Source organism: Mastomys coucha, unplaced genomic scaffold (assembly GCF_008632895.1).
Source record: "Mastomys coucha isolate ucsf_1 unplaced genomic scaffold, UCSF_Mcou_1 pScaffold24, whole genome shotgun sequence".
NCBI lineage: Eukaryota > Metazoa > Chordata > Mammalia > Rodentia > Muridae > Mastomys > Mastomys coucha.
In genome coordinates this window covers 1,492,854-1,505,656 of record NW_022196907.1, presented here as the reverse complement: position 1 = coordinate 1,505,656, position 12,803 = coordinate 1,492,854, and the positions used below count along the sequence as shown (strand labels likewise).

At 38.4% G+C, this 12,803-nt stretch overlaps 1 protein-coding gene across 12 annotated transcripts in view; it reads left to right on the top strand.

Annotated features, from left to right (window-relative positions):
* Positions 1-331: 331 nt before the first annotated feature.
* Gria4 (glutamate ionotropic receptor AMPA type subunit 4) overlaps positions 332-12,803 on the top strand; it is a 345,773-nt gene continuing 333,301 nt past the window's right edge. For 7 of the 12 annotated variants that reach the window (XR_004112139.1, XM_031346434.1, XM_031346435.1 and 4 more), the window contains exons 1-3: positions 332-757; positions 1,331-1,507; positions 2,722-2,880. Coding sequence is in view for 11 of the 12 variants with exons in the window: in XM_031346434.1 (XP_031202294.1) it covers positions 1,420-1,507; positions 2,722-2,880 (247 nt within the window). In the remaining variant the exon portion in view is untranslated. The remainder of the gene's footprint in view (positions 758-1,330; positions 1,508-2,721; positions 2,881-12,803) is intronic. The other 5 variants (XM_031346443.1, XM_031346441.1, XM_031346440.1 and 2 more) reach the window with 1 other exon arrangement.

The window sequence follows — 12,803 nt, the reverse complement described above, 5'->3', positions numbered from 1 at the left end:
GAGGTCTCTGAGTGTTTCTTGATTTCTCTCTCTCTCTCTCTCTCTCTCTCTCTCTCTCTCTCTCTCTCTCTCTCTCTCTCTCCTGTCTCCTGTCTCATCTTCCTCCCTTGCCCACCCCCTCAAACAAACTTCTCTGACTTTCACCATCCTTACTTCGTCTAATTCTTCCCTCCTGGACCCCATCCTCATCACCACGGGGCTGCCTTATCCCCCTCTTTGCTCCTCTCCTTCTCTGAGCTCCTTTACCGCATCAAGGGCTTTGCAGATTCCCTGGTTGTTTGCTGGTGAGAAATCTTTGCTGCAGCTGCAGCAAGGAATAGAGTCCCCCCTCGTGCGCGCTCGCGCTCGCGAGGGCGCGCAACCCAATGGCAGAAGCGGGCTAGGCTGGGCTAGGCTGAGTGGAAAGGGCTGGGAGCCGGGAGGCAGACTGTCCTCCCGCGAGCCAGCAAAGATGCGGCAGGGGACTGAGACCATGGGGAGGTGCTAACTTCCTCTCCAACCCCCCGGCCCGGGATCCGGGCTGGCACACCCGGCCCCCCGGGGTAGTTTCCTGCCAAGCGCAACCAAGACGCCAAAGGCGACTTGGAGGGCATAAAAAGAAAAAGGCTGGTTCTGGAGAGGGGCGTCCACCTCCAGACTCGGTCCCTCGGCAAACCCGGGAAGATAGGAGGAAAGGGTTCAGATACTGGAGAGTGTGAGCAAAAACCCCAGTCTGCGGATTCACTCCAGTAGCCTCCCAGAAGACCTGGGCAATCTGGTGAGTACCGGCTGGGGGATGGAAGGGGGGCGAGGAGCGAAGAGCAAGGGGCGAGAGGCCGTGGTGGGAGTGCGTGCTCGGGTACCGAGGCTTTCAGGGATGCTGTAGCCGGGGTGGGGGTCGGCTGCGAGCTGCGGAGCGCGTGTGGCGCCCGCGACGGTGTGGATGTGAGCAGGGGAGCGCAAGTGAGCCACAGACAGAGCGCATGTCTCTTCTCTGTGAGCAGAGCAGCAGCTAGACCGGCCACCACCATCTTCTGCATGAACATTATCAGCAGGACAGAAAACCACCCCCAGGGCTATGGAGACTGCGGGAAACATCTGGCAGCTGGCGGTGGATTGTTGAGGGAAAGCTGACATAACCTCAAAGCACCCAAATCTTTTCTCATTTTCTTTCTCATTTTTTTCATTTCTTTTCTTTCTTTTCTCTCTTTTGCTTTTCTTTCTTTGCCTCTCTCTCTCTCTCTCTCTCTCTCTCTCTCTCTCTCTCTCTCTCTCTCTCTCTCTCTCTCTCTCTCTCTCTCTCTCTCTCCCTCTCTCTCTTTCTCTTTCTTTCTCTCTCTTTGAATTTTAGCGCCATCATCTTCAATGCCTCTCTGAAAATCCTTTAGCAAGAGTGTGAGAGAAAGAGAGGAGAGCGCGCCAGGGAGAGGAGCAAAGAAGATGAGGATTATTTGCAGGCAGATTGTCTTGTTGTTTTCTGGATTTTGGGGACTCGCCATGGGAGCCTTTCCGAGCAGCGTTCAAATAGGTAAGAAGACCGGCTGGGGTAGAGGTGCATGTGGCTGAAGTGAGGTAAATGAGTTGCAGATAAGGAATCCTACGGAGAAACCTTCCCATTACAAACAGACCTTCTCGGTGCAAGTTCAGGTTAGCACACCAAACCCTGACTCAAGTTCCTTCTTGATCTACAATAGGTTAAAGTAGGAATGAAAGAAGTTGAGGAAAGAGAAAACAATAAACAAACAAACAAACCTTCATGGACTTTGCATTTTTATAGTACATTTCTCTTAAACGCTTTCGTAGAGCAAGAGGAAATGCTGAGTTTTATTGCTTTCCGTTTTATTTTTTTAAACCCACCTTTTGCTATTCTGCAAGCTGCAGCATTCTCGCTGTTACAGAACGAGACTGGGGGGAAAGGCATTTTCTGCCCTCACCTCTTTTCTTGTTGCATTGCCAGTTGGCAGATTCAAAAGTTAGACCCTTTTCGAGGAACCTTCGTTGGTGTCATTTTGCTTTTGACTTAAGCTTCTGTTCTGAATCCCCCCCAACCCCCGTTTCTTGCGACCCTCCCGTCTTCCACCGTGCTTGCCATTCTCCTCTCCTGTCTGTTGATGGGACTCGGCTATTGAATTTCTTCCAGCCCAGCCCAACCTCAAACACTGCATCATTTGTGTGTGTGTGTGTGTGTGTGTATGCGCGCGTGTGCGTGTGTGTGTGTGTGTGTGTGTGTGTGTGTCCGTCCGTGTCCGTGTATAGTGTGCACAAAACCGAACTAATTGGGCCGGGTACACAAAATAGGGGGCCAAACTAAATCCCCCCCTTCTAAACCCGCTCCCTTGTGTGCCATCACATTCCTTCGTTCAAATTCTGTATTTTGATAGATATCTCTTCTCTCTCCATCTGCATATTCCCTCCTGGAGAGAGATGTCCTGAACTGTACTGGCTGATAGAATGATGTGATGGGAGAATCCTAAAGAGGGCAAGGGAAAGAAAGCAAGACACACTAAATGGTCTCAGAGGTCATTGTGATGATGACAGATTGAAGCAAGAAAAAACTGAAATGCCCTGAAGGCTAAAGCATTAAGCATGCGTTGCAGGGACAAAAGGCAGCCCCTATGATATGGCAAAAGAGCTCCTTAATTGTGTGTGCTTAGGGATGGAGATACATTTGACAGTCATGCAGCTAGGTGTAACATTTAAAACAGGAATCACTGAATGAGTGTTTCCTGCTGTCTTTCATAGGTGGTCTCTTCATCCGAAACACAGACCAGGAATACACTGCTTTTAGGCTGGCTATCTTTCTTCATAACACCAGTCCCAATGCATCCGAAGCTCCTTTCAATTTGGTACCTCATGTGGACAACATTGAGACTGCCAACAGTTTTGCTGTGACAAATGCCTGTAAGTAAAATATAAGTTACGGCTAGATTGGAAGAGAACTGAAATGAGCTAGTTGTATTTCTTTCTTTGTTAAGAATTTTCTAGAAAAAAAAAATCCAGATTTCAACAGTGATGTTAGAAAAAAATCATAGTTAAAAGGTTTAGTCTTCTTAATTCCTTTGCTTCCTTCCCTCCCTCTTTCCCTCCCTCCTTCTCTCCTTCTTCCTTTTCTCCCTTTCTGCCTTTTAATTTCCCTGCTTAGATCACATAAGCTGAATTCTCCTGTAACGTTTAGTATTGTTCCTGTCTTCTGAATGCTAGTGAAAACTGTACTCAGTTTCGTGTTGTATTCCATCCTTTTGGGTTTTCCGTCTTGATTTTCACTGAAGTAAGTGCCTGTCTTCCTTTTAAAGAAGACACATGCTCTCCCCAGTAGTATAAGCCATGCTGAGGGTGCTAGAGAGTAGTGATGTGGAAAATGCCTGTAAGTCAGCCAGTAGATGCTACATAAGATCCAGTGATGTCATTGGAGGCTGCTCTGCCCTTATGCTCGAAGTTGTAAATGTCTCTTGCTGTCTTAATGGATATCTGCTCGTGGACCTCCATGAAGCCCTACCCTATTGCCCATCATTTTAGTCTCTGATCTACCTGTATTCTAAAACCAATCCAGCTGAATCTCCCACATAATGAAACTAAATTGGTGACCCCACAGAGTGCTACCTGGAACATGTCCCTTATCAAGATGCTATGGAACTTGATGTGGGGAAAAAAACTAACTAATTGCATTAATGTAAAACACTAAGATGTAATCCATCAATGACTCTGCTCTGGCTTTGGGTTCTTCAAGTGTGGACATGTTTTAGATGCTTTCTCAGTTTTCTATTCATATCTACTTTTATATTACAACAATGTTTCTGGATTATCTGAAACATGTAGAAGTGGTTCCTACATAAAATACTCTGTGCTTTGTTTCTATTGCACCAAACTTGAAAATCTTTTAATTAAAAATTGTTTGGACAAGAAAATAAGCTGAAAAAAGTAAGAAGTGTAACAGAAAATAGGTTTAAGCGAAGAAAGTTATCTATTTTATGAACTACAGTGTTTGTATTCATATTTAGTTGACATCAATTCATTAACTAGGTAATAGGATGTTACTTTATTTTGAATCTCTGTTTACATTTTAGAACTCAATTGCCTGAAAGTGTTGAAGCTTTTGATAGTTTTGCAAAATGTTCTAGTTATGTTTTGTTTTGTTTTTTGTTAAGATTCCTATACTTACTATAAGTTCTACTTGGTGATTACTGCTTGTTTGTTTTATTTGGTGACAAAACTAATATTAAAGCAAAGGGGGGGGTGTTTTAAACCAAAATGTGTGTAAATTATAGCTAGGTTTGTGGATAGTTATGTATAAATTTTATGAGTTACTTTCAGCATATGCCAAGTATTAAATGAGATATCAACATTACACACAATTCTACTCAAAGCATTCTGTTCAAGGAGTGATATTTATTTATTTATTATTTTATATTTATCTCATGACTCTCCTAAGATTTTTCTCAAAATGTTACCAGCTTGGAAATTAATTTATTCTCCAAATACATTTGAGGATAGATTGTCCACCATAAATTACATTTGAATAGGGTCATTTAATTTTGAATGAGTTTCCAAAATGTTGTAGTACAATGTGATTTGTTTTCACAAATTAATGTCTCAAGAGCCAGAATGTTTGCACAATGACATTCAGCTTTTAAGACTCTAAAATTCTAGCTCTATCCAGACTATCAGTTAACCTCACTTAGTATTATTTTAACTGGAAGTATTCTAGTTATGTAACAAAATATGCATGAAATGAAGTGGTAGTGGCAAAGCAACGGTAAATTGAGAAAGTGGCAATTGGTTACATGATAATAGAACTTTAAAAGGATAAGATATAGAGGATGTTGTTCCTACAGGTAAAGATTGAGGGGATTAAAACAAGTAACTTTAGATATATCCAAGTTCCACACAGTGTTGGCAATTTAATGGTTTTCACATTCATATACAATTGGTTCTGTGTGGATGTTTAAAGCTATGTTTAAAAGCAAACAGTAAATAAGCAAAAACGTTTTCTAGTGAATAAAAGGAATATTTATTCTTCATAAATGACTATACCAAATGCCCTTTAGATAAACCCAAACTGCATATGGTTGCAGGCAGTGGAGAATGTGGGTCAGGTGGTTGGTGCTTAATGAGTAGAGTGACCCAAAGCATATTCGCATATAATTCCATGGTAATTAAAGGTAAATCCTAAGCAGTAAGTATATATCAACCGAACCTGTCAAATTTTATGCCTTTTAGTACAAAACAGTAAAAATAGACCTTGAAGTTTAGTAATTTGGAAATTTAACATGAGGTTTTTTCTTTGTAATGGCGGAGAGTGATTTTCAAACTTGATATTTTGGAATGAATGTAAATAATATTTGTTATACTCTATTATTTTAATTGTAGTATTCTTATATTGAATCTTCATCAGCTTGCAGTTTCTTCTCTGAATGACTAAGGAACATTAGTCAGGGTACATTTAATTTCTTTTATGGGAACTATACTTACACATAAACACACTTATGAATAAAATGTGTTGGTTACCTGTTGAAAAGATGTAATCTAATTCTGGTTATCAGGACCAAAATTAAGTTTGTCTTCTAAAATGCCTGTTTAGCACTAAACTACTAAATGTATAGAGTTCACCAACTTGTAAAACTGGACATAAGGTGGCACACGCCTTTAATCCCAGCACTTGGGAGGTAGAGGCAGGTGGATTTCTGACTTTGAGCCCAGCCTTGTCTACAGAGTGAGTTCCGGGACAGCCAGGGGCTACACAGAAAAACCCTGTCTCAAAACAAAAACAAAAACAAAAACAAACCCAAGAACTGGACATGATTAATTCATATGAGAAGTTTGGGGGGGTATAAGTATCATATTGCTGTAGGAAGCAGTAATTTTATTGTTAGGCCAAATTTATCTTCAGTAGTACTTAAATTACTGCTTTTCATCCTTAAGTATTTATATTGATAGTCAAATTTCACTGGATATTATAAAGGAAGTTAGATGTACAGATAATAAAATTATAACCATTCTCAATAACAAAATAATGTAGTAAGTAGTACTCTGGCTCAAACATTTAATGTCATTGGATATGTACACTATTTCTTTATTGTGACCCATAAAAGCATGCAAGATGAGGAAAGCAGATATCTCCATATCACATAATCAAGATTCTCTGTGCTCCCTAATTAAAATCTTTGAATGTATTTTGTATAAGTATCGATATTGCTCTACCTGTAAAAAAATGTATAATGTTCTTCCAAAACATTTGATACAACTCACAACAGCCTAACTTTGCAAATATATTTTCACTATTTAAGAAATATTGAGCTTGGAGAATGAATTTGTTAAATTTTACCAAAATTAGTAAACCAACTACTAAACTTGTCTATCACCAAGGTTTTTAAAATACAGAAATATTTGGGACATTTTATTATGAATTTAAATTATCTATAGAAACAACATCCTGTGACCAATCACTTGATGAATCAGCTTCTGTGATATTATCTGCTTACATCCTGTGTGTGGAATGATGCTTTAAGTTAAAGATGGATATTGAGACTCATATGATAAACCAGGTACATAGCCAAAACACCAAAGAAAGTTACAGAGTTCTAGACTGATTCCAACTTTCACGTCTGTGGCGAGGACTATCTGATTACCTAATTTCTAAAGGTGTCCTTGTTTTGTTCTATTTCTCTACCTAGACAGTCTGCTCAATTGTTTACCAGATGATGACAGAGAAGTTAAAGACACTGAACAATTGTATACTACACTATAATAACTATGAAGAAAATAGTTTGGTTTTGAGATAGGATAACACTCTTATAGCATATGTTAATTTATAATTCATGATTCTACTGTCTCAGCCCTCCTAAGTGCTGGCATTAGAGGTATATGTCACCATGCCTGATACCATTCACATCTGTTTTTCTTTTCTTTTCTTTTCTTTTCTTTTCTTTTCTTTTACTTTTTTAAAGACAAGGTTTCTCTATGTAGTACTGCATGTCCTGGAACTCGTTCTGTAGACCAGGCTGCCCTCTAACTAAAAGAGATCTATCTGCTCATTTCTATTCTTTTATCAAAGGTAAATCTAACATTTTTGTTGGATAATTTACTTGCAAACTTGAAATATTCAAGGGCAATGGTAAAAGTAATGGGATACATAAAATATAGTTATTTAGTTTATTTAAATTTACAAAAAAATACAAAATTATATACAATGCTTCATATGACTTCCCTCTTATACATTAGTAAAAGCACATTGAGGTTAAGGGTGCTCTCCTATCAAATCTGGAGTAAAAATTGCTGCTTGCTCTTCACTTTTGGAATATCAGGTCTTATAAAAGATAAGAGATTGCATTAGGATGCAGAATTAATCCTAAGCAGGCTGAAGATAAAGTTTTATCCTTCAAAAGAAAGATATAACATACACAATATAAATAAGTGTGTTTGCATTTGGTTTTAGAAAACTTAGTTACCAAGCTGTGATTTGTTAGGCTTTTATGGTTTGAATTGATAGAAACAACCCACATTGACCTGAAGTAATTTTTTTTGTCTAATGATTTTCTATGTCTCCTATCTTACATTCTAAGATTAATGACAGAATTGTGAGTCTCATGGCTTTAGTTCTATCCTTTGCAAATGATATGTCATTTTATAATTTATAAAATTTATAATTGATGTATTTCAGAGTAGTTACATGAAAATTTGTGAAGCTTTCATAAACTGTAGAAAATTCTTTACTTTTCCCCAAATTGGTGTTTTCTCAAGTTCTGTTTATTTTGGGAAGAGGAAAAGTAGGTTCACTTCCTTCCAATTGGAAATCATTTGTCTATCATCCATCTATCGTTTGCCTATCTAACAATAAGTCATTTCTCTATATCTTACATACAGAGGAATTCCACTATCTTTCTGGATTTTAAAGGCACATTGTAAATGAAGTGTTACGCTATGTTCTGAGATCATGTTCTAGTTTTAGGACTGCTTTCACATAACATGATTTAATTTACCCCAAGTCAGTATTACGTTAAACAATCTGAGGAGCCAAACCATACTTATATTTCAGCTTTATATCTTCTGACTCAAAGTAGTTTCTTTGCTAGTCAGAGAGTTTGTAGGTATTTTTACCAGGTCTACTATGTATCACTCCAACAAATTTACCAGGTTATGACAAATAAAACATCGGTATTGAGATTGCTCAAATTGGACAGAAGAAAAAATTTCCATTTATCTTTTCCCTAATTGCAGTACTTTGAAGAAAATAGAGCAAGGCAGCTCTGGGCAATTTGTTCATGAATCAAATGGCAGTGAATGATGGAGCAAAGGATAAAATCATATTAGGTAAAGAATCCATCTGTTCATTTATAAGATTAAATAATAAATATGTCCTTTTATTCATTAGACATATCCAGGAGGAGAAATTCTACCTAAGATACTATGAAAGAAACTCAGAATACAAAACATTTTAATAGTGGCTGCTATCTTGCATGAGCTCATACTGTAGGTGAAAGAGACAGGTCAGGTTCAGTATAAATTATGACAAAGCAAGATAAAGGGCTATGAAGGAAAAGCTTCTTGCTGCAGCACAGAAAAACCCAGGAATGCTAAGTCCACTAAGCTTAGCACATTTTGTGATGTTGTCTAATCAGGGTTTCGTTTCAGCCTCTAGCTGAGTCATCGGAAAAAGAAGGAACAAGGCTGTGAGTAGATAAAGAGATGGTACATGAGAAGATAACAGGTACAGGAAGCCAGGTCTTTCAGAGCTTGTTTGGACTAGGAGGAGTGAGAAAAGCATAAGAGGGAACAGATGTGGTAAGGAGCAAAGCTTTGTGGATTTGTAGAAAATCTATAGCTGTTGCAAGGAGACCCCATGGAAGGGAAAGGAGGACTCATAAATTATTTGTACTGCATAAGGACATGATTGGATTTGCATTTACAAGAGCAATAGGGTAGCAGAAGAACATTTTGGAAGGGTAAATAATGGAAAACAGAAGTCCCACTAGTTAAATGTCAGAGTAATGCAATTTAAAGTGATGGATGCTTAGGCTAAAGTAGAAGAAGCACCAGGAGAGAGAAAAACTCACATGTCCCTAAATACAAACTGTTTCTCAGGATTACTGATTGGCTAGGTCTGTGTGAGAGGGTGGCAGAAAAGTGTGTGGAGAGTAAAGATTGTTAGCTAACATCTATGTTCTTGGGGAAAAAGATTTTACTAATGATACTGACTAAGGAGGAGAGTAGGTACATGGGCAGAGTTTTGGGTGAAGAAGGTGAGCTTCATGTACACTGATTGATTTTTGAGCTGATGAAAGAATATGCACAGTAGAACATTAAACACATATGGAGGTATTTGTCTCAGTTCCAGTGGAGAGCAGACCCAGGGTAGGCTAGATCCATGAAAGGAGCACAGCAGGAAAGACTGTGGGGCTTCAACCCCCAAATGATTCAACCCTTACAACGTGAGGAGAGAAAATGTCCAAGCAAAGGAAGCTGAAGGAAAATGGGTTAGAGAGTGTGGAAGAAAAGATGTGGGGATACTTCAAGTAAGGAGGGCTAGCTCTGTCGAAAGCTGTAGAATCATGAACTGTAAAGCAAATTGGAACACCCCTAGCAGTTTGTTTTATCTGCTCTCTTTACTGTGTTCATTTGTACTTTGGGACAAGAAAAAACTTACAAAGGGTTCCTTTAATAACCACACAAATGTTCCACTAATATATAATTTCCTGGGTATGTTGGCCCAAGACCATTCTTATCTTTTAATTAGAGGTGGGACGGGGAAATTATCAGGCTTTTGAGAAAGAGAGTTTGAATTTGCAAAGTAAGAAAGGGTAAGTTCCTTAACACTCAGCTCCTTCATCTATCAACACAAGAGAGGGATAGCTACTGAGTGGGAATGTTGTTTAACGGCAGTAATAAGTGGAACAAAAATCCATTTACCTTTTGAATTCAATTTAATTTTCAATGATAATGAACATTTTTCAGAGTCAATCTTAATATTTCAATGTACATGTATTTTCTGTTTAGGTTTTAGAAAGGTTATATATGTTTTGTGTATTTTTGATACTTCATAGAGATGCTTTTTGATCTTACAGATAGCTGATTAATTTACATACACAAATCCAAGGTTCTACTTATCAGCTTTACAATGTCCTAAGAGAGGAAACGTTCTATGGGTGATTTTACATTGCATTGAAGGAGGGAAAAGAATTTGTCTACTTTACAAAATTGCATGGTTAGTGCATCATGCATGCACATACATTTGCAAAGAGATAGTCTTCAATGTTTTGGCAGCTTCTCGTAATGAAGTCAACCTGAAATCTTTCTATAAAAACTGTCTCTGCTCTTACTTCATGGGGAGCATAGACTGTTTTTCCTCAAAAGGGATGCCTTTGGTCTTACTCTCTGACTCTCCTACTGTACCCTTAAGGACTTAAAGTGCTTTCCTTAGGATAAAGCACTGTATATTTTGTATCTGTTCCTTCTGTTTTTTTAACAGGAGTTATCTTCTTTTTTGTAATCTCTACTTCTGGAACACCATGTTTTCCAAAGTCATTGGTGACTTACAAAGGATTAAATCTAATTGTCTCTTGGTCTTTAGTGTCTCTGAGTAATTTACAGGAGTCAATGCTAAGGACTCCCTGTTCTCTGAAACTTATTTGGCCCCTGATGATAATAATCATGATATTAAACAGTTATTACTGCAGGCTTCAGCTTTGTGTTATCATCATTTTTATACAACTATAAGAGGCAAACATAGTTTTTATATTATTTTATAGCAAAAGAACATTTAAACACTTAAGAAAATTTGTCCAAGGCCATGAAGCACCATTGCTATCACATGTTTAGGTCACTTCTCTAAGCCACTGTACTATCCATCTGACAATTATTGTTGCTACAGCACCTTTCTCAATCCCAAACCAAGAATGTGACCTTCAGCTTATATGACTGCAAATTTTTTAGACCTTATTGTAAATATCAAGAATTTATTTTTAATGATTTTCTATTGTGTCAGCAAGAATACCCAGCATTTTATTTCACACATTGATTCTTCCATGAAACTTGAAAAACAGGGCAAAGACTTCAAAAGTCTTACTGTTGACAGTTGAAACTCCTATTACTTCATATTCACAATTTCATGTTCCAAATGCTGCTATGTATAAAACTTAACCAAATAACTCAACTGTTTGGCATTTAGGGACAGATGCTCTGTTAATTGATAAGTCTACTACTTCTATAGGTCAATTATTTCATTTAAGAATATGAAGAACCCCAGGTGGAGCAGTCTCTGGATGGTCATTCTTTCAGTTTCAGCTCCACACTTTGTCTCTGTAGCTCCTTCCATGGGTATTTTGTTCCCCCTTCTAAGAAGGACAGGCGTATCCACACTTTGATCTTCCCTCTTCTTGAGATTCATATGGGGATCCATTCCATATACAGCCGCCAAACCCAGGCGCTATTGTGGATGCCAAAAAGTGCTTGCTGACAGAAGTCTGTTATAGCTGTCTTCTGAGTGGCTCTATCAGTGCCTGGCAAATACAGAAGTGGATGCTCGTAGCCAACCATTGCACTGAGTACAGGGTCCTCAATGGAGGAGCTAGAGAAAGGACCCAAGGAGTTGAAGGGGTTTGCACCCCTATAGGAGGAACAATATGAACTAATCAGTAACCCCAGAGATCCCAGGGACTAAACCACCAATCAAAGAGTACACATGGTGGGACTCATGGCTCCAACTGCATACGTAGCAAAGAATGACCTTGTTGGTTATCAATGGGAGGAGAGGCCCTTGATCCTGTGAAGGCTCTATACCCTAGTGTAGGGGAATGCCTGCTGGGCCAGGAAGCAGGAGGGGGTGGCTTGGTAGGCAGGGGAAGGGAGGAGGGAATAGAGGGTTTTCAGAGGGAAAACCTGGGAAGGGATTAACATTTGAAATGTAAATTAAGAAAATATCTAATAAAAAGAAAAGAAAAGAGAAAGAATATGAAGAACCATGATTAATTTCTCTAGTTAACTACTTTAAACTGTTCTTAGCTGTCAAGTAAATGCTCTATGGTTGTTGTTGACATGTTTTCTAATTCTAAATAAACAAGGGGTGATGGCTAAGGAATATTGACCTAAGTGTAAAGTGGTGAGTTTTCCAAGTGCCATCACATAATCTCACTTGTGTAAACTACTATATACTCCACAAAACACCTAACGGTATGCTAGAAATTATTTGGAAAGAGCATTTGAGATGTTTACCTCCTTTTGATAGTACATCCTATTTTTTAAATGTAGAAAATATGTACCCTAAGTTAGTCAGTGTGACTCATTCTTATTATGCAGGTGCTTGTTCCAAAATGTAGCTTTGACATCAGTAACTTTAAATATATCATGCTCTGCATTGTATTCATTTTACATATTTTTATTTAAAGCTAACACATGTTTATGAATTTTCAAACGTTTCAGTATCTTAAAGGCTTAGCACATACAGACCCTTGGGGGCAACATGTAGACTGTTTCTACATTTTAATCACTGGCAGTATTGTGATATTGAACCAGTGTGAATACTCCTACAGCATAGCAGCAACTCCTAGTGGTGAAATCACTATGTGAAACCTGCAGATTTGTGCTTTTAATTGATATGGTCAGATTTTCTCCTTTAACAAATGCTATATAAATTTAGAACCTCTAATATGTGAGAAGAGTTGTTTTCTCTGACTTGTTAACACTGGCCATTATTAGTCTCTTGAATGTTCACTCATCCTGAGAGGTGAAAATGACATCCAATTGCTACTTTAATTTGCATATTTTTTAAATAGTGAGAAAGAAAATTGCCCATGCTTAAAAGCTTTGTTTACCTCTTTTTTTTTTTTTTTTTT